The 26,817-nt window shown below is 48.2% G+C and overlaps 1 protein-coding gene across 1 annotated transcript in view; it reads left to right on the top strand.

Annotated features, from left to right (window-relative positions):
* IL6R (interleukin 6 receptor) overlaps nucleotides 1–26,817 on the top strand; it is a 48,723-nt gene that overhangs the window by 15,729 nt on the left and 6,177 nt on the right. The window contains exons 2-9 of the mRNA XM_054563167.1: nucleotides 3,670–3,918; nucleotides 4,867–4,990; nucleotides 7,110–7,291; nucleotides 7,573–7,739; nucleotides 8,624–8,765; nucleotides 20,566–20,618; nucleotides 21,544–21,610; nucleotides 23,927–24,017. Coding sequence (XP_054419142.1) covers nucleotides 3,670–3,918; nucleotides 4,867–4,990; nucleotides 7,110–7,291; nucleotides 7,573–7,739; nucleotides 8,624–8,765; nucleotides 20,566–20,618; nucleotides 21,544–21,610; nucleotides 23,927–24,017 — 1,075 coding nt within the window. The remainder of the gene's footprint in view (nucleotides 1–3,669; nucleotides 3,919–4,866; nucleotides 4,991–7,109; nucleotides 7,292–7,572; nucleotides 7,740–8,623; nucleotides 8,766–20,565; nucleotides 20,619–21,543; nucleotides 21,611–23,926; nucleotides 24,018–26,817) is intronic.

The following is a 26,817-nucleotide window of genomic DNA, read 5'->3' as shown; positions in this document are numbered from 1 at the left end:
TTAGGAAGAAAGGCCAGTACAGGGAATACTTGCCAATGGCTTGTTTATAATTAATCATCTCCCATTAAAAAAAATAATGACTCGGTTTTAAAGAAAACCATTACTCAAGTCCCTTGGCAGAGGAAGTGGCCATTATGTTGCTCCCGCAGCTCTGCTTTTGTGGAAGAGAAAAAAAAGTTGTTTTATTTGCTATTTCTCCGAGCTGCCCAAATAGTTTGGCCATTGTTAGTGAGTGCAGGAACAGAACAGCCCCTGCTATTGTTCAGGCTGGTCATTAAACATGGCAGGAGCTTCCCTCTGAGCCGGGGTAAGGGAAGTGACCAGAGAAACATATTTCCTGGAACTGGCAAAAGCAGAGGCAGAAAAGAGCGTTCCCTGTGACTGCGGACCCATGGCCAGAGGGAGTTCTTTCCCTGGCACCTCCTGATGGGGACCAGCTGGTGCTCTGGCCTCAGTATAGGGCCCATCCGCCATACGGCCGGAGGGGCGCCTCAGACCAGTGTGTCAACTGTGAGTGGTGCTCCTGGGAGTTTTCAGTGTGGGGGCCCTGACCCTCTGGGCACTTTTTAGGTGTCCTGCATTAAACAAACACTTACTAAGCACCTGCTGAACTCTCTGATGAGGGCTGGCAGGAGCTGCATATAGTCCGGGACAGTGCCACGTGAAAAGTGCCCGTGAAAGGATGAGCCATCCATGGTCCTTGACACCTGCTTGGACCTTCGTGCAGCCTGCCTTGTGTCCCTTTTTTATTGGTGCTCCTAAACTGCCTTGTGAAATCTGATTTCTGCTCACCAGCTGGTGGGGGGATGTTGTAAGTGCTGCACTGTGGGACCCCTCACTAGCAGACAGTCCTATTTTGGTAGTGTCTTCATCTTGGTTCCTACAGTGAAAATAATTTGTGTGTGAGCTTATGCCCCTGTTGGGTTTTATCCTTACAGCTGCTTTATCAAGTGGAAAATGGAAAAGTGAAAATATCGATATAGTGATTAGAAGTGCTGGTGTGTCTTCTAAATGTAACCTCATTCAGGCACAGATGGAAATCAACATGTGGACTGAAGGTGGCAAACTGGAGCCTTCACCGGGTGCTCTTTGGACTTAAACCCATTGGACTGTGTGTTTGGTTATGAAGGAAAAGGATACATGTGACACATATACTCTGGGACCAGCAATTGAACTCAGGGAAACTCGGGAAAATGCACCAAAAGCTATGTGTGAGAAAGTTGATAGCTACACTCTTTGATATAGTAAAAACACTGGAAATGACTCAAACTTCCCTTGATGGAAGATGATCTGTATTTGTACAATGGAATATTATGCAGCAGTGAAAATGAACCAATTATAGCTACCTTTAAATGAATCATAGAAACATAATGAATGACAAAAATAGATCCCAGAAGATTAAATACAAACCACTTAAAGCTTAACAATCAAGCAAAATTGAGAAAAATTTAAGAATCCATGAGTAGTGAACTTATTTTTAGAAGTAAGGGAGCGATAACCCCCAAATTAGCACTGTGTAAGATGGGGAAGCTGAAGGATTCAGAAGCAGAGAGGGAACTTCTGAGATGATGATTGTGCTGGTAGTTAGATTGGTAGGAGTGCAGGATGCTTTATGCTTGTAACTTTCATGTATATTACATATTAATTTGCATGCATTCAATGTTATATAGTTAAAAACGATATTTGAAATGATAGAAATATATTATTGACTATTATGTATGAAAAGTGTGCTGTATTATCTACAATAGCCAAGACGTGGAAGCAACCTAAGTGTCTACTGACTGGTGAATGGTTAAGGAAGTTGTGGTGCGTGCACACACACACGTAAGATTATTATTTAGCCATAAAAAGGAATACTATTTATGACAGCATAGATGGATCTTGAGGGCATTATGCTGAGTGAAATAAGTCAGACAGAGAAAGATAAATACTCTATGTTCTCACTTCTCTATGGAGCCTAAAACAAAAACAAAAAACAAAACCCACAGAAAAAGAAATCAGATTTGTAGTTACCAGAGGTGTGTGTGTGGGGGTAGGGGAGTGAATTAAGAACAGATCCTGAGTTCTCATCACAAGGAAAAGAAAACATTTTCTCTTTTTTTGTACCTATATGAGATGATAGGTAACTAAATTTATTGTGGTAATCATTTCACAATATATGTAAGTCAGGTCATGCTGTACATCTTCAACTTACACAGTGCTATATGTTAATTATATCTCAATAAAACTGGGGGAGGGGTGGGGGGAGGTGGAAGAGGGTATAGGAGGGATAAATGGTGATGGAAAAAAAACTGGGGCAGGGAGAAACAGAAAAAAGAAGGTAATGAGGGCTTTATATAACTCTTTTAAGTCCTCTGGGCACAGAAATCTCCTCAGGGGACTCTGACTTCTAGAGACTGGGATTTTGCTGAGGTGCAGGGAGCCCTGTGTCCGGTGCGCCAGTTTTGTGCCCGTGAATGTGTCTTTGTCTCCTGTCTTTGAGGGCAGGGGCTCTTGGCCACCTCATTGTGTCCTCCTCACCAGCGCTGGGCTCTGGGTGCTGTGTGGCCTCCTTGAGTGTTTGTTAAATGCAGGGCAGAGGGAGAGCCTTCCTAGGCCACAGTGGGTGAAAGTGGAGTCTAAAGAACCTGCCTGGACTCGACAGCTGCACGGTGAGATTCAGTCCTTTTCTCACCCAAAATGCAAGGCGCCAGCGAAAAGGAAAAGCCCTCAGGTGATCAGCTGCTACTTTGGCCTTGAGTAGTGAACTCATTGTTCACTTACCGAATAGCGAACTTGGCCTTAGCGAACTTGGCCTTGCATCGTTCCTTACCTGTAGCCTCAGCACAGATGACTGCCAAGTGGTAAAGTGAGAAGGAAGCTCGAAGGCAGTCTGTGTAGCCTGTGTCAGGCTTGGGTCGGGCAGGACCCAAGGCCAGACAGAATCCGTCTCTGTCCCTTTGATGCTTCTGTCCCTGGTCCCTGGACTATGGCCAGTGGCCAGTTTTTACAACCAGCCCCTGGCTTTGGGAGTGTAAACCTCCTGAGAATCACTGATTCTTAATCCCTCCTCTCTGACAGTCGCTTTGGATGGGGTGGAAGGAAGGACAGTCTTCCAAATGTGAAATAAAAGCTCTCATCCTAAGCAAGAAGGCTTTGCAGGTCATAGATTCTGGCGCTCGCCCTCCAGGCCCAGGAGCAGGGCAGGAGGTGAGGTTGGGTGTTCAGGCAGCTGCTGGGCCTGTGAAACCTTGGGCCAGATTTATTGTTGCTGCTCGCTGATAAGTGGTTATACATTTGTTTTGAAGGACCATATGTGCTTAATGTGAAACTGGCTATCTTCCCTGGCCTCAGTGCCCTTAGCTGGTTGGACTAATTTAATAGATTGGTTAACGAATTAGTCTAAGGTGGTTGGATGAATTGGGTTGGACTAATAGGGTTCTCTAACCAACGGAGTTGGGTGGCCAGCTCAAGGCTCCCGAAGGCTCACATGCCAGCTGGGTGGAGACGGTCAAGGCTGGGGCGTGGGGGCCACTGGGCGGCACTTGCCGTAGCCCAAGCAGGGACCTGGACCACTGGGTGGACTTGGGAGATGTTTAGTACTGAAGCCCCTTTCAGCTTTCCCGGATCAGAAATGAAGTTCTTTCCTCAGTTTGCTATGGACTTGCTGAGTGTCTTCTCTCTCCCCAGAGGTGGAGAGCGACGTGCTAGCCAGCAGGCCTGGAGCTAGCGTGACCCTGACCTGCCCAGGCGGGGATCCTGAAGACAACGCCACAGTTCACTGGGTGCTCCGGAATCAGGCCTCAGGCTCACACCACGGCACATGGGCTGGCTTGGGACGGAGGCTGCTTCTGAGATCTGTGCAGCTCAGCTACTCTGGAAACTATTCATGCTACCAGGATGGCCACCAGGTTGGAACTGTGCGCCTGCTGGTAGAAGGTGAGTTGTGTCCAGGGCTCTTGGAGACAGTTCCCTGTGCAGCTAGCTCTGTGCATCCCAGGTCCCCTGCCTGACCCTTGAAACTCCTGACCCTTGAAACTCCTGTTATTTCCTTGGCCCACAGATTTTGGGAAAGGCCCACTGACGTCTGCCAGCAAGACTGGCGGAAATTCCTGCTGAGTGGGGGCAACTGGCTGATGAGGACACTGTCCAGCTGGCCTTGTTGTGCGGTTAGGGCCTGAGGTGTACTGGTTAATAGCACAGGACTGGGAGCAAGATGGCCTATGTTTGAATCCTCCTCCTGCACAGCTTAACTTGGCTGCTCCTCAGTGTCTGCTTCACTGAAATAACATCAATTTTATAACCTTATCTCAGAGTTAGTGCAAAGATTAAATGAGTGAGTAGGTACGTGTGTATACTCACACACGCACATACGGTGTTGAAAACTCTGAATAGTCTCAAACTAACGATTTTGATGGGTAGAATTAGCAGGTTCTTAGTTCCCTCACATCTTGAAGACGTCATGGAGCCAGATGCCCCGTGTGCCAGGCCCTGCGCCGAGGCCCTGTCTTCCTTGGTGTCCCAATGACCCTGTGAGGGAAAGCAGTGTTATTGTTATTTATCATTTTAACTTCATAGCAAGAAACTGAAGAAAGGTTGGGGCTTGCCCAGGGCCACACAAGAGCAGGCCTGTGACTCCAAAGGCTCTATTTTTTTGGTTGTACTCTCTCCCCTTTAGACAAGCTGGCCCTGGGTGTCCCCCTTCACTGTAGTGAGGTCCCTTAACTTCCCAGACATAATTGCGTGTGTGGCTGTTTGGCCTTGGTGTCCTGGGTCAAGGCTGGTTCTAGGGCTGGAGGGAAGGGAGGTGGGGAGGGCTGAGCCAGGTGCTCCCCTGAGGAGGGAGGTGAGGTGAGCTCACCTCCGCTTGGTGTTCTGGCCTTTCAGTTCCTCCAGAGGAGCCCCAGCTCTCCTGCTTCCGGAAGAGTCCCCTCAGCAACGTGGGCTGTGAGTGGAGTCCTCAGAGCCCCCCATCCCAGAGGACTAAGGCTGTGTTATTGGTGAGGAGGTTGTAAGTATCCCGGGCTGGGCTGGATGTGTATGTCTACTCATCCTCAGCTGGGGCCCTGGGAGTCGGGGCCTCTCAAAGGAGATGGTGGGACTGGCCAGCCAGTGAGTCCAAAATTTTATCATTAGAAAATAATTCTAAAAGAGAAAAGAAAATAATTCTTTTGGGAGGGAGTGACCAAGGGAACTGAGACTTAAATTAGAGTGCTAGCCTGTGCTGGCCGCTGTGCTAGGATATTTGTCCTATTCACCATCACAATGGCCATGGGAAGTGGGTGTTGTTTTTCTCCTGTAACAGATAGAGAAATTGAAGTTCTGAGAAACTGATTACCTTGTTTAAGGTCCTCTGGCTAGTAGCTCTGCTAGGAATCCAACCCAGTCAGCCTGATTCCATTCAAAACACAAAGGGTCTGGGCCTTCTGAAGAAGATGCAAATATCCCTGGGAGGGGGAGGGCGGCCAGTTCACTATCCTGTCCTGACCCAGTGAGCTTATCAGGCTCTTTCCCTGATAACGGCAGGTGAGAGGAAGTGGCCAAAGTGGTGACAGGGTGGAGAGGGAGCTGGGGGTGGTGGGGCGGGCCCACATTGCCTGGCGGTCCCTTGGCGCCAGGAGAGGGCTAGAGGGGGAGAGCTGGGGTGAACTCAGGCAGGGATGTGGAGGAGGGGGAGAAGCTGAGAAGCAACGCACTGATGCCCTTTGGTCAGTCTCCATCCCAGAGCCAAGGGCCCTTCAGCCCACGTGTTTCTATCTGAGTTTGGGCTGTCAATCATGAGTATCAAAAAATCTGGACAGTGAATTCAGTAGGGTGGTTTGGTTTCCCGGACAGCTGCCCAGACTAGCACATAGCAAATTTATCCAATTGACACTTCAACTACAATACCCTGTGCTCTTGTTACCAGCATTTTGACAGCAAGAGAGAGAGAATGGCATTGTGGCTCACACCCTCCTCCTCCTGCCCGCAGCCTCTGGCGCTTCCATCCTCCTACAGGGCGGGGTGTCTCTGCCTTGAACTGAGGAAGTGGGGTGGGGAGCAACGGTGAGAGCGCTGGGGCCCGCAGAACCCACTCAGGCCCCACTCAGACCCTGGCGTTGTGCGGGGTGAAACAGGCACCTCAAAGGAGATTTTGTGCACACATTCACACCTTTGCCAGACTGTACTTGCTCATTCATTCATCCCACGAGTGTTCGAGTGTTCGGGGAGTTCAGCATCTGCCGTGGCTTAGGCTCCACCCCAGGGCTGTAGGAGACGCCAGTGAGCAAGGATGGCTGGAGTGCTGCCCTCCAGCCCCACAAGGGGACACGCCTGTGAACCTGCGGCCGAGGACCCTGCCTTCCCCGGGTTAGGTGGGATGGGAGCCTGGGTGCTGTTGAGGGGGGAGGGATGGAGGGAAGGAAGCTCTAACTCAGACTAGGAAGGTTGGGGCAGGTTTCCCAGAACGATTTCATTCCCTCGGGTTTAAACCCATAGCAGAGATTGGTGGGTGATTTGTTGCCCCCGCAGCAGGGCGAGTGGCTGCTGTGGCCTCACATGCACAGGCGCATCATAAGAGGGTGAAGTCTCAGGTTTCCAGGCCAGGTGAGGTGGTGTGTGACTCACCTCGAATATCTTTAGTCACCCAGACTTCTTTTTTGGGCTCACCTGCTGGAACTGCTACCACCTCCTTTTGAACCTCTAGCGCTTTGTGCTCCTGCGATGGCATTTCTGCTGGCTGTCACTTTTGTTTGAGGGCAGGCCTTGAGGTCGGGGTGGGGCCTCCCTTGATTCATTTCTGCAGCCCCCACCTTGCCAAGGGCACAGGACGTGGCAGGCAACCAAGGAACCGCACCATCCGATGCCTTGGTGACTGAGTGCACCCACTCTCTGCACCTTTGACCTGCCAGGCACAAAGCTGGATGCTTTACACTCATTTTTCCATTAACCCTAACAAACCACTATGAGGTAGGTACTATTAATAACCCCATTTTCAAATGAGCGGCAAAGGCTCAGAGATGATAATTTACTCAGAGTCACAAAAGCTCCCAAGTGTGAATGCAGAGTCCAGCCCCTCTCGCCACGTCCTCTCCCTTCCCGAATCAGCGCAGAAACTGAGAGTGCCCTCGCTCTTGTTTTGTGTCGAGCAGTCAGCACGGTCCTGTGGAAGACTTCCAGGAGCTGTGCCAGTACTCCCAGGAGTCCCAGAAGTTCTCCTGCCAGTTAGCAGTCCCAGAGGGAGACAACTCTTTCTACATAGTGTCCCTGTGTGTCGCCAACAGTGTTGGGAACAAATCCAGCAGACTCCAAACATTTGAGGGTTACGGAATCTGTACGTAAGCTCTTCCAGGCCCCCCTCTGCACCTTCCAGCTGTTTCCCTCTCGTTTGATTGCCCATGGGCTTCTTGAGGCGGGGCGGGGTGTGGGCGCTGGGCCGGGGGTTGGGTGAGCTGGGGCCTTTGGAGCGTTACTTGGCAGGTCTGACCGTGGCTGACCAGGGATGCTCCGGGGCTGGGGTGGCATCCTGCTGTTGGGGATTTGCGCAGCCTGCATGGGTCTTTCCTCAGCACCACACTTGCCACCACATAAGAGCTATGCACCCTTTTCCCACAGTGCAGCCTGACCCACCCGTCAACATCACCGTCACCGCTGTGGACAGAAACCCCCGCTGGCTCAGTGTCACCTGGCAAGACCCCCCCTCCTGGAACTCATATTTCTATAGGCTACAGTTTGAGCTCCGATACCGGGCTAAACGGTCAAAGACATTCACAACGTGGATGGTAACTTCTTTTACTTCTGGATAGAAAAGTACCCTTGAGGAAAGAAAATACAGTAAAAGAATATACCATTAAAAAAATAAACACCAAAATAAAAATATTTCTCCTTTCCAAAAAGAAAGAAAAAGAAAAAGTACTCTTAAATCCCGTAGAAAGGATACTAGAAAGAAACAAATGGCCCTGACTGGGGTGGCTCAGTGGATTGAGTGCCAGCCTGTGAACCCGAAGGTCGCCAGTTCAATTCCCAGCCAGGGCACATGGCTGGGTTGTGGGCCAGGTCCCTAGTTGGGGACGTATGAGAGGCAGCTGATGGATGTATCTCCCACACAATGGTGTTTCTCTCCCTCTCTCTCTCTCTCCCTCCTTTCCCCCGTCTCTAAAGATAAATAAATAAAATCTTTATTTAAAAAAAAAAGAAACAAACAAACAAATGGGTTCTGGGTCCTGTTCTGCATTCACCACCTGCATGGTCCTGGATAAGTCAGTCTCTTAGCCTTTCTTCTGAATGTCGGTGGCATCATTTATACAACAGGACTAATAATGCCAGACCAGTCTCCCCTTCACAGACCTGTTTGTCAGAGTGAGAGTGACCTGGGAAGTGAGTGGGGGCTATGAGCCTGTCAAGGGCGTGGCTGCAGGATTCCACAGTGCGTGTGGTGGGACAGTGACTTCCAGCTCCTGTCAGTGCTGGCCAGAGGACATCCCAGTTTCTCTCTGAGCTGCTAGGGTGGTGTCAGCCTTTGAGTCTCTGCCCAGCTGAGTCACCCGCTAGATCTGAGAGGGAGCTGCTGGAGGGCAGGGGACGGCCAAGGGTCCTTGCGTCCCCTTGGAGCTGCCTAGCCGGAGCCTCCCGGGCTCTGTGCCACAGAAACTGCCTCTGCCCTCAGGTCAAGGACCTCCAGCACCACTGCATCATCCGTGATGCCTGGAGCGGCATGGAGCACGCGGTGCAGGTGCGCGCCCAGGAGGAGTTTGGACATGGCCTGTGGAGCGAGTGGAGCCAGGAGGTCACGGGGACTCCCTGGACAGGTACTGGGGGGCTCGGAGGGCTGCTTTATCTTTGCTACTGTGTCAGTTACCTGTTTCTGTGTAACAAGTCACCCTCAAACACGGCAAAAGAGAAACATTTTATCTGCTCAAGGTTTTGAAAATGAGTCAGCTGGGCAGCTCTTGTGCTGGACATGCCCGAGACAATAATGCGGTTGTTTGGCCTGCGTGGTCCAATGTGGTCTCACTCAAATGTCTGACAGTTGGTACTGGCCGGTGGCCAGGGCCCTTGGTTCTCCCCAAAGCCTGTCACCCTCCAGGAGGCCAGCCCGGACTCCAGGAGAGGAAATAATTTCACAATCTGATGGCAGGAGCTGCAAAAAATTTGTAGTTGTATTTAATCTATCAAGGTTACTAATGCTTTTTATTATTTATTTAATTTTATTTTTTTAATGCTTTTTATTTTTAAAAAGATGATAAAGGTAATAATAATTGCCATTTGGGAATTATTGAAATTAGTGTGTTTGTTATAGAAGATAAAACATCCCAGAAAAATATAAAGAATAATTATCACTGGTATTCTTACCACCTGGAGAAAACCAGTGAGAACTTTTTTGAAAAAGATTTTATTTATTTATTTTTAGAGAGAAGGAAGGGAGGGAGAAGCAGAGGGAGAGAAGCACTGATATGTGAAAGAAACGTCAAATGGTTGCCTCTTGTAAGTGCCTGAACCGTGGACCTGGCCCACAACCCAGGCATGTGCCCTGACCAGGAATCAAACCAGCAACCTTTTGCTTTGTGAGATGATGCCCAACCAACTAAGCTGCACAGGTCATGGCTCCAGTGAGACCATTTTATATACTTCTTTCCTTTCTCTAGGTGTATTCGTGTGTGTTATAGATATATGGTTTCTCCAGAAGATATCCAGTCATGTAATATGAAAAACTGAGATATTTATTGAAGAAGATACAAGAAACATTGTTCATAGGACAATGACACCTCAGTGCCCCTTCAAAGTAGGCACCTTGGGACCTCACACAGTTCTCCCAATCACCATCAGCTTCCTCATCATATTTTCCTGAGTCTCATCTAGAGGTCTGAAATCTCCTCCCTTTCAAAGGTGATTTTAGTTTTGGGAAAAGCCAGAAGTTGCAGGGCGTTGTAGGGAGGCTGAGTCACCTGAGAGATTTGATGTTTCACCAAGAAACTCTGCATGAGACATGATGCATGAACAGGCACGTTGTCATGATGAAGCTGCCAATCACCAGTTGCCCATAGCTGTGGCCTTGTGAATCATCTGAATAGTTTCCTTGGAGGAATGTTCAAGTTTAATGCAAAATTTGATATAGATTCGTTGCTCTACCTGCTCAGTCATTTTGAATGCAACAGCCACACAGTACACATGCTCACTCAATGATGTCTACTGCCCCCATTGACTAGTACAGTGACGTAGTCATTGTTCATGTATGTGCATTGCAGTCTATTCTCCTTGGTTGTCAGATTATATCAATTTTGTGCAAACTGTTCTCGTTATATAAACAATGGCTGGATATTTTCTGGACAGACCCTGTCTCGTGTGTGTGTGTGCGCTTTAGAATATTGTGAACATTCCCATGTTATTAAAGGTTATTAAGTATTTTTGGAAATGTATTGTTTAGTAACTGCATGATTAATGTTTTTTCTTAACCCATGGGAATTTTTTTAATTTTTAAAATTCCATCCAATTAATGCATGCCCAAGGCAAAGACGCAGAGAAGAACTTATAACAACCAGTGTCCCTTGCCCCACCCATCTCATTTCCAGCCCTTCTTTCTAGAGGAAGCTGCTTGACTTTCTGTTTCTATTTCTTCTATTGATACCCTTCTTAATTCTGAGCAACAACGTAATATGGCAGGCATTTTTTCCTAAGAAAACAATTTGAGACATTATTTTTTGACCCTTTCCTATGAATGATTAGGATTCAGCAGACCTATACTGAGGGCGGGAATCTCTTACTACAACCCAGAGAGTGGTCACCCAGCCTCTGCTCTAATGCTTCCCGAGACCATTCCGTTGTGCCCAGCGTCCTTACTGTAGAATGGCCTCCAGGCTTATTGCAGTGTCAGATCTTTTTAGCCTGGTAGTGTAATTGAACCCCATTAGTTGTCCTTAAATACCAGGCAATTTAAAAAAGAATAAAATGCCCATTTATTGAATGTGTGTGGAGAAAAAGGTAAAGATAGAAATGACACCCATTGCCCAGACCTACCCCTACCCCTGCCACTTCGTCCACCCCGGGCCTCAGGGAGGAGACTTTCATGTAGAGACCGCACATTCTTCCCCCAGAATGGATGCTGTGATGTGGTGGCGTTTCCCCTAACATGGCTTTACAGCGTGAGGTCCTTGTCCCTCTTGTGTTGGAAGAGCTAGAGGAGCGGGCCTGGGGCTTAAGGTGTCTTCCTTAGTGGATGTATACGATGTCGAGTGCAGCCTCCGATCTTTGTTGGTGCTTTCCCCATCTTCTGATCATCAACAGCGCAGGCAGCTTTCTATTGGATCCTCTTCTCAAAAGCTTATTTCCTGCTAAGACCTGGATAAGAAGGGAGGCCTAACTACTATATCTTACTTAGGAAGTCCATTTAAATGAATCGCAACACCTTTCAGGCTAGATTATGTTGACCTGTCCCTAGTTGTCTTTGATTTATATATACTTTGAGCCACAGTACACTCGTGTGAACACTCAACATTAATATGGCCTTGGAAGTCTTTGCAAGGGAAGGCAATTATTTACAACACTGTACAGAGGAAATGTTACAGATACAGGCTTAAGAAATCCTGTTTTTGTTAGAAAGCTCTTTCTTTCTTTAAAATTTTTTAAAAATTTTCCCTCCCTAGTGTAGCTCAGTTGTTTGGGTGTCGTCCTGCAAAGTGAAAGGTTGCTGGTGTGATTCCCGGGCAGGGTGCATGCGCCTGGGTTGCAGGTTTGGTTTTCTAGTCCAAGCATGCACAAGAGGCAACTGATTGATGTTTCTCTCTCACATCAATGTTTCTTTCCCTCTCTTTCTCCCTCCCTCCCCCCTTTCTAAAAGTAAATAAATAAAATTTAAAAGAATTTTTTAATTGTGATAAAATACACATCCTAAAGTTTACCATTTTAACCATTTTTAGGTATATAGTTCAGTGGCATTAAGTGCGTTCACACTGTTGGGCAACCATCACCACCATCCGTCTCCAGACCTCTTTTCATCTTGCAAAACTGGAACTCGGTCCCCATTAATTACTAACTTTCCATTCTCCCTCCACCAGGCCTGGCACTCACCATTTTACTTTCTGTCTCTGAGTTTGACTCTTCTAGGTACCTCATATAAGTGGAATCACATACAGTATTTGTCTTTTGTTGTGGCTGGTTTATTTCACTTAGAATAATTTCCCCAAGATTCATCTATGTTGTAATGTGTCAGAATTTCAATTACAGAACCGAAGTAGGAGTTTGGCTGCCTGCTGCCACCAACAGGAAAATCCTAGAGGCAGAGGCTGGCGAGAAAGGAAAGAGGTTTTTATTCAAATGCTGCCTGATTTGGGAGAATGGCAGACTCTTGTCTTAAAGCCCATCCTCTCTGAAAAACCCCAAGGAAAGCCCAGCTGTCCTCAGCCAGACCAAAACCAAAGGCAGCGTCCAGAGTTCCTTCTCCCATTTAAAGTGCCGTCCTTCGGGAACTGCGGGAGGCCGCTGAGTGGTTGGTCATCCAGGCAGTTCAGCTTGCTCCTAACCACTGTCCAGCTTCAGTCTCCCTTCTGGAACATGCATGCGGGGCCAGGGCCACCACTGGTCATGTGGCTTCCAGGGCCAGAGGTCCCACGAATGGACTGGCCATTATGTTGGCTAAGTAGATAAGAGAGCGTCCCTACCTTCCTTTGGGTTTATGTTAGTTTCAGGTATGGGACAGACCTGGTGCTGTCTCGGAATACCCAATTAACTTCCCAAACTTCTGTGTGCTCCACGAGGACCCAGCCCCTGACCAATCCCTTCTCTTTCCCAGGCTAGACTGACAGGCTTCTTCAGTCCATCACCTCCGCCCGCCGCCATTCTGACCTCTATGGCACATGTGCCGCCTTCCCTTGGTCCCACCCCCCAGTCAGGTACAGGAAGGAGGTAGGAGAGCTTTTCCCCTATCCAAGTGTCTTGCTAGCCTTGCACATGTTCAGTGCAATACCTCCTCATGCTGCCATTTTGCCCAGGGGTGGGGGCATCTGCCACCAGGAACAGAATGTTCTATTACCTGTGCAATGTGGCCCCACCCTCTGCCTGCTCCCATTGGTCCAGCCAGGCTCTAGGTACCAGTTCCTCCCTTTTTAAGGCTGAATGATATTGCATTGTTTGTCTATATCTATCATGTTTTGTTTATTCCTCTGTGGCTGGACATTTGGGTGGCTTCTACCTTTTTACTGTTGTGAGTATTGCTGCTGTGAACATGAGTGTACAGATATCTGTTTGGGTCCCTTCTTTTATTCTTTTGGGTGTAAACCTAGAAGTGGAATTGCTACATCATATAGTAATTCATTTTGAATTTGTTGAGGAAATACTGTTTTCCAAGTGGCTGTACCATTTTACATTCCCATCAGTAACACACAGGGTTCCAATTCCTTCACGTCCTTGCCAACACTTGTTATATCATTTTTTTAAATTTATTTTTCACATAGCCACTCTAATGGTTATGAAGTGGTATTGTAGTTTTGATTTGCATTTTCATAATGATTGGTGATGTTGAGCATCTTTTCGTGGGCTTATTGGCCATTTGTTTATATTTTTTTGAGAAATGTCTATTTAAGTAGAAAGAGCTTTCTTACGCAAACAGCTCCGGCCTCACCGGGCCTTGCTGTCTGGGGTTAGCAGTGACGCATCTGCTGGTCTGCTTTCTCTGAATTCTGAAATTACCAGAGGGTCTGCCTCTGCTTGGGCTTCAGTACCAAGGCTGCTGTTTGGGATAGTTTGTGGGTTCCTCACCTGTCTATTCACCTTCCCCTGCACCTGGTCTCATTTGTGGATGTTTGTTTTAAAATTGTTGATGCCCTCCCCCTTAGTGGGAGATGATACGGCAGGGGCACAGGCTCCAACTTTCAGCCTTGGGTCACTGTGCTTCTGTGACTTGCTAGAGTGACCACGTGAGCTCAGACAGGACACTTGGCTTCTTCTCTCATAAGCAGCTGAAGTGTTTGAGGTACCCATCCTGTACATGTGTGCTTTTGGGGGGAGGTTTCAAAACCCCAGTGGTGAATATATCCAAGAGGAAAGCAGCTGCTCCCCTCTCCCCTGAGGTCAGAGCAGGAGGAACGTGGATGATTCTGAGGCAAGAAGGATTTAGGCTGGAAATTGGGGATGACTTCCAGACAATGAGAGTGGGTGTAGAACACGAGGTTAGGTGTGTTTTACTGACTGGAGTTATTTGGCTGTTCCGGACATGTCAGTGCACTAGGTATAGCATCAATGGGCCTCCCAACCCTAAGGACCTCCAGCCCCCGAAGCCCAGACCGACAGACCCTGCCTCTCAGCCTAGGTGTGGGGGTGGGGACACAGAGGTCATGGGAAGTACAGTGGACCTGGGAGTCAGGATGTATGGCCTTGGTAAAATTATTTACCTCTCAAAGCCTCAGTCTTGTCATCTGTAAAGTGGAGATGATATGACCTTGTTATCCTCTTCAGACAGTTTTTTGAGTCCAGTGAAAAAGCATTCTTTAGAAATGATAACCTGTACTGGAAACGCGGGGATTAGCTATTACAGTGCAGTGTTGGTTGCTCCGTGGGGTGAAGAGAGGGGGGCTATGGGCATCCCGGAATCACTGCATATCATGACCATAGATCCACTGAACTGGAATCTGGAGGGGGATGTGGAGTGGGTATTTTGAGAAAGATTTTGCAGTGATCATAGAATGTGCTGGGGCTGAGGGAGCATCCCGCTATAGTATAGCGTGGTAAGTAAGCCTGGGATGCAGACAGTTCTTGGGTAGTTTCAAGTGAGCATGAAAGCTTCTTGGAGGAGGTGACATTTGAGTGTGTCTTGGAGGATGTGTAGGCAGAGGGAATAGCAGGTGCAAAGGCATGGACTGTGAACAGGACAGCGCTGAGGTGAGGCTGGGGCACTGGTGTGTGGGTGGGAGGGCCGAGCGGGGCAGGCGGAGGCAGGCCTTGGAAGGTCTGCAGGAAGGTGGGGTGCACAAGGCGGGGCGGGGCGGGGGGTGGCTGGCGAGCCTGGCCTTCAGCGGGTGCTGCCCCCTTGAGGCTGACTGCACACGGGTTATGGTCCCAGCAAGATGCCCCGTTTGAAGGCAGGGCCCTGAGAGTCACACATCTTGGGGTCCCTGCACCAGCCAGCAAGGCCAGGTTACTGCTGATAGCACCGGTGGCAGTGACTCATCGAGACTGTGCCACTGGGGCAGGAAGAAGAGGTTCCTGACAGGGCAGCTGGCCAGCAGCTCTCTCCAGAGACAGCTGGCATTATCAAGCCACTCTGGAGCCTGAGCTTGCAAAATGAGCTTGGGGCAGGGTGCCCGGGAAAAGCCCACTGGACATAACAGGGTTATTTCTTGTTCCTCACAGATTCTTTTCACTTCGTTTCATGCCCTGCTCAGCTACACCCAGAAAATAATTAGAGCTACATGTGACAGGCAGAGTGGACCTATTCTGGGGAATAACTGGTTGGAGCAGGTGCTAGAGGTTTGCATTTGCTAGGCCTTTGCGATGCCCTGAGGCCAGGGCTGGGGACTCCTCTCCAGGCGGGTGCGTCTCCCTGGCCTAGGTCCCTGCAGCTGTACACGTGCATTATTACTTTAAACCCTCTGGCCATCCCATTCTGAGGGGGCTCATTTTACAACAGCCCCTCCTTACTGACCTGCTGTCTGGTGTGTGAGCACTGGGCGCCCTCCACACCGCTGCTGCAGGCACTGTCCAAATCGCTGCCTGGCGCGGCTGCGGCTCCCCGTTACTTTCCCCGTGAAGTCCAAACTCCTGAGCTTGTGCAGAGGGGCTTCCTGGGCTGCCTGCCCCCTCTCCCTCATGTCTGGCCCTCCTTCACTTACCTTGTTCCCACCAGCTGGACGGCACACGACCCAGCCTCACACGCATGTCCTTCCGTCCTCGTGCCGTGCGTTCATCTGGTCAGCTCCCTTTCTGTCCAGGGGCATCGCTGCCTCCCTCGTCCTCGCTGCCTGCCCAACCCATCCGTGTAGCTCAGAGGTTCCTAAACTAAAGGATTTCACAGGTCTACAAAATCTCAGAAGGAATTTCGGGGACTCAATAAGGTCACCTACTTTTCATTGCTGAGGAAGTACATAAAATCAAACCATTAAGTAAAAAATAGCTGTTGCTAATTACCATCACCATTATTTCATAAAAGAGAGGATGAAACAAGGGCCTAAGTTTGGAATGAAGGGCTCCTGGGCAACCTTCCCCATGTAGGTATCCACATGGCCCTGCCTGGATGTTTCTCTTTTGGCCCCAGGCCAGTAGGCTTGTCTACAGACCACCCTCACGGGTGTTGGGACCCGACGGGAGGTGAGTTATGTCTTTCTCGGGAGACTGTCAGCTTCTCAGTGAGGTTTTTGGTGTTTGATTTTTTTTTTTTTCTTGAATGGTGAGCAATGATTGACTTTCTGGTTGGTGGTTTACAGGCTGTGAAGGAAGAAAGCTGTGAGGTTGAGGGAGGGAGTGTGTGCAGAGTGGAAGGCGTGCCTGGTGCGCAGCCTGTGTGGGCCCTTTTCTCTCCCTCCTCGGAGGGTCTGGCTTTGTGGTTCCTCTCTCATCTCTCTGCCACCCTCTGGCCTCCCTTGTTTTTCTTTCTCCTCTTTTAATTCTCAGCGCATCCCTGTATTTCCTCTCTGTGCCCCAACCCTGAGCCCTGCCCAGTTGCCCATATCTTAACTTGTCATGATATACCACTTAAACATTTTTTAGAAAAAAATATTTTATGTTCTCTCTTCTTTTTCCATGTAATTTTATTGAAATGTAATTGTCCTATAACATTGTAGTAGTTTTAGGTGAACCACATGATGATTTGACATATGTATATATTGTGAAATGATCACCCTAGTGGTTACAATTTTTTTTCTTGTGATGAGAACTCTTAGAGTCGACTCTTAGCAACTCAAATATATCACACAGTATAATTAACGATAGTCACCATGCTGTACATTACATCCCAGAAGTTATTGTGTTCTCTGTTCTTAATTTTGAAACTTGGGTCAGTTTTTATTTTTTATTTTATTTTTTTCCTCATCTGAGGATATTTTTTCCCTTGCTTTTAGGGAGAGGAAGGTGGGGAGAAAGGAAGGGGGAAGACGTGAGAGAGAGAGACATTGATTGATTGCCTTCTCACACATGCCCCAGCTGGGGACTGTACCTGCAACCGGGGTGTGTGTGCTGACCGGGAATCCAACCTCAACCTGTCGGCCTACAGGATGATGCTACAGCCAACTAAGCCACACTGGCCAAGGCTGGGTCAGTTTTTAAACAGATGTTATTGTGTACCAGGCCCATGCTAGGTCCTCTTAGTGTGTGACCTTGGGCAATCTGTGCAGGAGGAAGCCATCCCCTTGCTTAGAAATGAAGAAACAAGGTCTAAAAAAGAGGTTAAGTGTCTTTCTTGACTAAGGTTACATGTTTGGTGTGAAGAAGTCCTCTGCCATCTTCTATATTAGATTTCTGTATTCCAAAAACGAAGCAAGCAAACCCAAAACAATTCTTAAATTAATGGAAATAAGTTCCTTGTTTTAGAATCTTCTATAAAAAGAAAACGCAACTCACATATGGCCTTCTATTAATCTCATTTAGAGTATGATCATTCATTTTGTCATAAATATAAAAGTACGTCTTCTAATTTGGAATTATTAATGCAGGGAAACCACATAGTCGCAACCACTGTTAATTTTCTAATAGTCTTTTTTTCCAAGTGATTTTCCATAATTGACATTTTCAGCAAATGCCAGAGAAGATGTGTTCCAGACTGAGTTTACAAAAATGAGTAAAATACAGCCTCTGAATTTGAGAACTATTCAATCGAGAGATGATGTTTAAAATAAAGGGAAAAAAATTCATTGTTGGAGCCAGAAAGCTTTACATTTATTTCTCACAAAACTTCTGGGCAACTTATCTAACCTCCTGTGCGTCAGTTTCCCCATGTGTAAAGTGGGAATAACAGCGGTACCTATCTCAGGGCCTTGTGAGTTGATTCAGGTAAAGTCGTGAAAATGGTGCCTGGCACATAGTAAGTGCTCAGTAGATTGTAGGTATTGCTACCACAGTGGCTGTTGTTTCGTCGCCACTGTCACCATCACCGCGACTGTCAGTCACCTCTTGGCACTAGGCCCTCACGTGGGGCAGTGCCTGATGCTTCCTTCCCCTCTTTCACCCACCGTACTAACTGAAGCGAGGCATTAGGAAATATAAAACACATGAATAGAAGTATAAAATACTTTTGCCTAAACAGAAAAAGAATGTGCTCTTTGAGGTTAATAACTTCCCACAGCCTTTGTGAGTCTCAGTGTCTTTGTAAAACTGGGATAACAGTGCCCGCTTTGCAGGAGGCTCTAAGGGAGAGACGAGATGATGGTACTGGCAAACGGACTCTTTGGAACTGGTGTATAGTAAACCTCCAAATGCATTATTAATCTTATTTCCATTGAACCCCGATTTCTTCATCTAGAAAACAGAAATGATGATTATTAATAATGGTGCAAAAGTTACTCTACCTTCTCTCTCAGGGGACAAAGTGGTCTGAATTAGGGGTCCCCACGGTCATCTAGGGAGATATTTTAAAGTCTTGTTATGTAAGACAATTTTATTCTGCATTAAAAAACTTTTATTCATTTGGGTAACTTTCCTGAGTTATTTGAGAGAACATCAAAATAAAATTGCCACTTTACTCTGGAAAGCTGCGTCACCAAAGGTAAAACGCTCTTCTCTGGACCACATATCCCATTGGGGTTCAGAGCTGAGGGTAGAAACTATGCAGGTCTCCCTTTCTTCCTGAAACCTCTCTCTGGGTTTGGGGAGCCTTTTAAAAGCCCTGCTGTCTGGGTCCCATCCCCAAGACTCTGAGGCCACAGGTCAAGGGTGAGCCCCCAAACGCCACAGATGGTGCCGAGCACGGCTGGGTTTAGGAATCATTGGACTGAATGGCCATCTACGCTCAGCCACATTTTCCTGGTCTGAGCTTTCACCCTAGCGCCCCCATACCCTCCGTTCCTCCTCCAGTCACCTTCCGGTGCGAGTCACCGCTGCCAGGCCCGGCAGAAGAGCACAAAAGAGTAAGAATCAGGACCCCTCCATTTACTCTAGGCTGATTTTGGGCTCCCTGGTTGTGTGACCCTGGACATGTTGCCGGCCCTCCCTGGGCCTGTTTCCTCTCCGCACGATGGGCAGAGAGAGTGAGCCTGCTCTTACGCCGCCCAGTGCTGCGCTGTTCTCTGCTGGGGACGGGGTGCTGCGGCGGGAAATTCCGCGGCAGGAGCGCGGGGTCACCTTCTCCTCCACCCCCTTGCTAGTTATTTTACTCCTGGCTCAGGGAGGCTCGACGTTTACAAATTATTGTGTAAACAATTTCTGTGATATTTTTAACTTCTTGATGGTGAAGTGATAAACTGAAAATACTTTAAAATCCAGAGCATTCTCTCCGTTGCCAGTCACAGTTCAGCTCCTGGTCCCCTGGGCCCCTGTTTGCCGCTGAGCCTGGCCTCGGGTCTCACTCTCCCTCTGAGTCTTGGCCGCCTGCTCCCTTGAAGGTTTCTGCAGAGATGCTGTTCCCAGGGAGGGGGAAGGGCCCTGTGAGGGTGCCGGGGCCTCCGCCCATCTTGGGCGAAGTGTACTAAATCCACCCTGGTGGATGAGAACTTGTCATGTTAAATACTTTTTATTGCAAAAAGGTGCAGAGAAGGAAATTTAAATGTTTGTTTTTATTTATTTTATATTTTTCCCAGTTTTATTAAGAGATAATTGGCACCCATTACTGTGCAAGTTTAAGGCACAGAACATGATGCTTGATTTACACACATTGTGAAATGATTACCACAATAGGTTTAGCTAATATCCTTCTTCCCATATAGATACAATAAAAAGAAAAGAAAGGAGAAAAAGAAGTACGAAAAAAATTTCCTCTTGTGATGAGAACTCTTAGGATTTACTCTCTTAACAACTTTCCTATATGTCAGACAGCAGCATTAGCTATAGTCATCCTAATTAAAATGTTAATAGTGCTTACTTATGGTGATGTATATCCTTTCAATATTTTCCTTCCTGTGTGCGAATATATACTATGGTACATAATGTGATATACAATAAATAATATGGAAATAAGTTTCTTTGGAAATTTTGGATCAAACTACATGGGTTTTTTCTCTTTTTTTCTTTGTCTTCCTAATCCAAACCCAAGATTATGTTTTTATATGTTTTTATTGACTTTAGAATTTTAGAGAGGGAGAGAGAGAGAGAGACATCGAAGTGAGAGAGAAACATTGATCTGGTGCCTCCCATATGTGCCCGGACCGGGGATCGAACCTGCAACCTTTCTTTGGTGTATGGGACAATGCTCCAATGAGCTGAGCCACCCAGGCAGGGCTGGATTTTTCTTGCCTTGCATTTTTCATATAACACAACGTGTCCTCAACATTTTTCTAAAATATTTGTAAAAGCTATTCAAATATATGGGTATATCCTAATTTATGTAGCTAGTCCCTCATGGCTGGATATTTGGTTATTTTCAACATTGTGCTCTTTTAAATAACATTATGATGAATGTTGTTCTGCCTCTGCAGCCCATCACACAGGACTTCAGGGTCCATGAATCATTAATAATGATATTTCTTCTATTCACAGAACCAATGAGTTTTTCAGCTGAGACCAAGGTGGCGGTGTCTCCCTCCACGAAGGTGAGTAATGTTCTTGTACAAGGGTCAGGGCAGCGGCACCTATGGGTTAGCATTATGGCTGGCACCAGGCAGCATTTGGTTCAGATCCTAGTTCTGCCACTTACTACCCCAAAGGCTTAGTGTGCGACTCTGATTCAGTTCCTCTGAGCCCTTCCCTGTGGGCTCCCGGTGTCACGCTGATCTGGAAAGAGGATCTCCTCTGAAGCTGCTTAACAAATCCTTGAGTAATCCAATTTCCCACTCAACTGCATCCCCTCCCTTATTCTCAATTCCCAAATGCTAAGCTGGGAGGCCCAGCCCACCTGGGGCTGGGCACACAGAGGAGGAGCCCGGGATCCTCCCCTTCCCCATCAAGGACGCCAGACCACAGGGCTGGCAGAAGCAGCTCCAGGGTGGAGTCTCGCCTGTGGAGCCAGACCACGCCCGACACAGAGTGCGGGGCCTGACGCTGACTGAGATCCTGCTGAGGCGCTCGGCTCTGAACCTTGCATTTGCTGTCTCATTCGATCCTTACATTAACTGAGAGTCAGGGTGCCTGCAGGGAGGAAAACTGCCACGCACACAGGTTTAAGAGGTCTGCCCAAGGCCACAGAGCTAGTAAGTGGTGGGTCCAGGCTCCTAATCTGTGATTTTCCCAGGAAGTGGAGGTACCCACGCCCTGGCACCAGACCCGTAAGATAACTTAAGCTCTGGGTGGAGAGGCAGATGGGAAGAATTCCCCACCTTGAGCGGGCAACGTGTAGCTACAAATAATGAAAACAGTGCAAACATTCGCAGTGGCAAGTCAGAACTGGAGAGGCACGTGAGATAGAGAAAGGAATGGCTTGGGTGGGGCAGGGAGGGGGTGGGGGTGGTGCCAGCGCTGAGTCCTGAATGATGGTGGAATCAGCAGCGACAGGCTTACAGTGAGGAATGTCTTTTTTAGGCACCTAGTACTGATGAAGGTGGTGATAATTCTCTCTATCATCCTCCAAATGCGACAAGCCTCCCAGGTAAGCACTGTATAGTTTTGTATTCCCTTGGCCTAAGGGACACAAACGGCTTGTCTCTGCACAAAGTCTTTCTTATTTGGAAATGTGGAGAGAGGCCAGTCTGCTTAATGAAAAGCACCAATGGCCAAAATATTCTTTTATTATCTTATATATCCAATTTTGATATTGTTAGCTAAGATATTATGAGAGGACCACAAACGTAATGAGACAAGTCAGCAAACTATTTCACAATTGACCAGAATACACATGAATGTGTTACAAACAAAGTGATTGGAGTCTGAAACGGGACACATGGGGAGGATAATCTCTGTTTTGAGAGCGCTTGGTTTCAGTGTTTCTGATTCCCTGTGCCTGCAAGAGCAGAACTCACATCATTTGCATTAAAAAAAGACCACAGGTACTATGTTTTACTATTTATATGGGACTTACGGAGTCCAGGCTCTGCAGATTCAGGATTCAAGCAGCTCCCTCTGATGGCTGTTGGCCTTTCCGAGGAAACTTGTGGCCTCGCCGTCCTGCCGGCACCTGATGCTGACTGCACCATCAGTGCAAAGCCCTACCTCACGCAGTGCGCCAAGGGTAGACCTGCTAAATACGGTTGGTGGAGGGGGCTGAGCTTGGCCTGGCTGGGGGCTCAGAGGGAATTGAACCCACCTCTGCTCTGCAGGAATCTATGATCCACGGGGTGGCCTCTGACGAAGTAGGAACTGTAACAGACCAGAGTGTGTTACCAGGCAAAAGGGAGGCATAGATAAAGTCAATGAAATTTAGAGACTTGAGGGAGCACGTCCAGTTGGGAGACTCCCAGAAAGTTCAAGGAGGAGGTGCCGTTTGAAATAAACCCTGAATGGTAGGGGTCGGACAGCAGGAGGTGGAGGCAGCTATTCGGGGTTACTGTGGAGGAGGGACCCTCCATCCACTCTCACTGGTGACCTCATCCAGATCCTTGTTTTTCAACACAGCTGATGACTCCCAAATTTATATCTCTATCCCTGAGCTTTCCACCAAGACCCGGCTTCATGTGCCCATTGCCTAGCTGACATGTCTACTTGGATATCTACTAGAAGCCTCAAACTTACGTCTGAATCTCTGGATGCCTCTCTACCTCTCCAGCCCAAATCAGTTCTTCTCCACTTTCCTCATCTCAGTAACTGGCACCCCATTCTTTGGTTTGCTCGGACCCTGGAGATCAGGCCTTTCTTACCCCTTATTTCATGTCCAGGTCCCCAGCAACTCCTGTCAGCTGGACCTTGAGACATGTCTAGAAGCTGACCATCTCTCACCGTCTCCACTGCCAATACCCCCTGCAGCCGTGCTGTCCTTCATCCTGCAGGACCTTAGGAGCTGCCTGCTGGTCCACTGCCACGGACTCTTCCAACCAGCAGCCAGAGCGGCTCTTAAAAAACAAGCCCAAGCTCTCCTGGCTCCTACCATCTCCCCCAGAGTCAAAGCTGAAGTCCTATCAAAGGCCATAGTGTCTACGGGGTCAGCCCTCCTATCTTTAGACCTCGCCTCCTCCATTTCCCCTCTCACTTACTTTGCCCTCCATGCTCTTCTGTACATGATCTACTTCAGGGAGTAACAGTGAGAAGGACACCCATGGTCCCCGCTTTTAGGGGGCTCAGATTGGAGGTGGAGGAAGAAGCCGGGAGGGCACTTACACAGCTTAGAGTGGGGTCACGGTGTAAAGGAAGTGACCTCATCTCATCTGCGGCCCAAAGGCCAAGTAGGGATTGGACAGAAAAGGGGTGCAGTGAAGGTGGGAAGAGCGTTCAGGGAAAGATGCGTGTGGAGCCCTGGGAGGGGAGAGAACATGGCATGTGGGAGAGCGAATGAAGATCTCAAGGCTGGGGCTTGAATACCAAGTGGGGAAGCAGGCAAGAGATGATGCCCCATGGAGAACCCTGCACCCAAATACTTGATTTAAAGCACCTGAGCCTCCCTGCCGTTGTCCTCAAAGGAACTGCCATCAATGAGGTTGCCAAAGCTTTCTGCTTCTTGCCCCGCTCTGAGCCCTGTGGGGACAGGCTGAGCGCCACTAGAAAAGCCACTCTGAAAGTGAGTGGGAGTCTGTGGCTGGCCACAGGTCTCTGAAGCTCTGAGCTTGAGCTGTGTATCTTGCCAAGTGGCAGAATCCTGGGGTGTGTCAGACTCTGCTGGGAGTTGGCTTTGGCCAGAAAACTGGCGAGTGGCCTCCTGGTTAGCAGAGCTGTTTCCTCCTCCTGGGGTGCGGTTCCTTTGAGACTTTTGATAGCACCAGCTGAGTGGTTTATTTTCTTCTTTCTGCTCCTCTTCCTCTTTCTTTTCCCCATCTAGTGCGAGATTCTCCAATACCACTGTATACATTCCTGGTGGCTGGAGGAAGCCTGGCCTTCGGAACGCTCCTCTGCATTGGCATCGTCCTGAGGTGAGATGGGTCCTGGGGGGCGGCCCGGGGTGTTCTCATATTTCTTATTTAGCCAGCTCCGCCTGTGCTGGGGCGGTGGCAGTGAGTTGGAGAGCCATGAATGATTCAACATGCGTTTCAGAGGTAGGGTTGACAAGATTTGATGACATTAGATGAGGGGAGGGAAGGAGGGGAAGAAGTCAAGTCTGACCCTCGAGTTTCTGGCTGCAGCAATTGGGCAGACAGTGGGGCCACTCACTGAAATTGGAAACACTGGAGGAAGAACAGCTGAGTGAGGGACGATTTTCCAGTCTGGGACCACTGGGTCTGAGGTGCCTGTGAACACCGCAGGCTGACACATTTGGTGGACAGTTCTGACCGCTGCTGCATGCGGATGGCAGAGGGTGGGAATGGGGCCGGTGACGGCACCCGTGGAATTCCAGGGGCCCAGCATTGAGCAGTTGTGTGGAGGAGGAGGAGCTGAGGAAGGGGCTGAGGGGAGAAGCACCAGGAAAGCCTGGCTGTGAAAACCAGAGGGAGAGCGCCAGACACTGAAGAAAAACCTTAGGCTCTGGGATTGTAAGATAAATGTGGCCTTTCCTCTCCTCCAAGAGCCACATACTAAAGTGATTAAAGTACCATGTGAGAAGCACCAATATGCATAGAATATGTAAATCTCAGGTGCCTGGCCAGACCTCGTTGGGAACATTCCATGTCTCAAAACAAGCAAAGCTAGAGGGTCGCCTTTAAATGCTCTGGGCTGTTGCTGTCCTCCAGCCATGGTTAGGAGATATGCAGGCTGGGCAGGTGCCCTGGCCGCTGTTGCACCGTGCGTGCCGTTTCATCCCACTGTCTCTCTCCATTGGCCATTGGTTTTGTCATTCACCCCCAAACTTGCAGAAGAATCAGCTAACAGTGCTCCCAGTGAATGGGCAGTTAAGAAAACTTCAAATGTTCACGATTTTACTGCAGGAACTTACACTTTTGCATGTACTAAAGCCCTACAAAAAGTTAGGCTGTGCCTTGACTTTGACATTGATAATGCAACGGAAGAGAAACTTCTGTCCTTCCTCCCTCTTGCCTCCTGTGTTATTTTCAAGAGATTCTTGGTGATTGTGGGAGGTGGTGTTCGAGGGTGTTTGCGAAGGAAGGATAAGACCATGGCAGATTTCCACCTGTTGGTCATTGGGTCCTCACAGTGACCCTGAAATAGCTTAACCACACGGTGGTCTGGGTTGGAAGATTCGCAAGATGGCAGCTCAATGTATTCAGGGTTGTTTGCACTTTGATTTTCCAACAAAGTAGTGAGCAAACTGTCCAAAGGGTGTGCAGAGGATAAAGTTCCTAATAAGTGGAGTTAGCTCCCTGGAGAAGCTGGAACTCACTGCCTTTTATACCTGCGGGCCAGCAGTCAGGGGTCTCCTACTGTCTTCTAAGGGATCACTTGCTCTCACCTCAGGCACATACTTCTGTGTCCTATTTCTATTTCTACATCCTTAAGGCTTCCACTGGCCTTTCTCGTAACCCACCACAGGCCACATAAAGTAAACATCATGATTTCCACTTGGCAGATGAAGGGACTAAAGCTGAAAGAGGTAGAGTGATTGCGGCTAATAATGGTAAGGCCAAGATGCAAACACAAAGACATGCTCTAGGGATAAGGCATTAGAGGTCATTTAGTCAAATTCTTTAACTTTTATAAATGAGGAACAGCCCCAAGAGGCAAGATGACTTGTGTAAGGACACACAGTTTGTTATTAGCAGAGCCAGGACTAGAACCCATGACCCAAGAGTCCCAGCCAACTGCTCTAGCCTGCTGTCAGCTAATAGGTGGATCCAGTTGGTTCTATCAGCCCACCATTGGCTAGTGGCACCATTTACAGGCAATGCCATGCTGGTGGGCTGTTAATTGCTAATAGAGAAGCACTGGGCTGCAGCTGATCACAGTGCTCATCATAGACCTAGTTTGCTAATGTGCTGCTAGTGCTTGAACACTGGCTGGTTGCTACACAACCAGAGTCCCTAGAGGCTCAGTGCCCCGTGCTGGGAACATACCAGTAATTTATTTCCTAGCCTGGCGAGTTTCCATTTTCTCCCGTATAAGGCAGCTTTATTTGAAAAGAGGCCAGTTGTTTCAAGTGATGAAAATTCTCTCTATTCCCCTAGTCCCCCATGTCAAGAAAAAAGTATAAACCCAGAGACCCCTTGGGAGTCCAGGATTGCCCAAATGGCTGACCCATAGTGACCACTGGGATGGCCACGTTACAACAGGCAGAATGTGAGAGGCAGGTAGAAGTCCATCATTACAGTCCATAATACTATATTTTTCTTCTTAATCCATTTATTTGGTATTTGAAGCAAAGTATAGTATTTTCCTAAATATTTTTCACCAATATCAGTGATGATTTTAAAAAAGTTAAGTGTGCCATTCAAGAAGATGGAAGCCACCCCCACCCCCGCCCCCCCTGTCTTCAGTGGCCGTGATGACTCACAGGGACTGGTTCTCCCTGCCCTGCCCCCAGGCCCCGCTGCCTTTCCCTCTCATTTTAGGCTATGCCTCTAGGAAAATAGGATTCTCAGAGCAGAGAATTCTTTTTCTGTACATTTATCCAGAACGGACTGTCACTTAGGTGAGGACTTCCTGTGTGTATATGCCTTTGATTTAGAGAATTTTGTATTGAATATAGTCTCATTCCAACATTTCAAAATTGCAGACTCTCCTACCTTCATGGAGGGTGACAGGGACTCTCAGATGGCCTTGGGGGTAGGGATTACTTCCCTCTCCCTAGGTCTTGGTTTCCCTATCTTATTTTCTAAAAAG

This window comes from Pteronotus mesoamericanus, unplaced genomic scaffold (assembly GCF_021234165.1).
Source record: "Pteronotus mesoamericanus isolate MK-2021 breed Mesoamerican mustached bat unplaced genomic scaffold, CSHL_Meso_final scaffold_705, whole genome shotgun sequence".
NCBI classification, from domain to species: Eukaryota; Metazoa; Chordata; class Mammalia; order Chiroptera; family Mormoopidae; genus Pteronotus; species Pteronotus mesoamericanus.
This window is presented reverse-complemented; position numbering and strand designations above follow the sequence as displayed.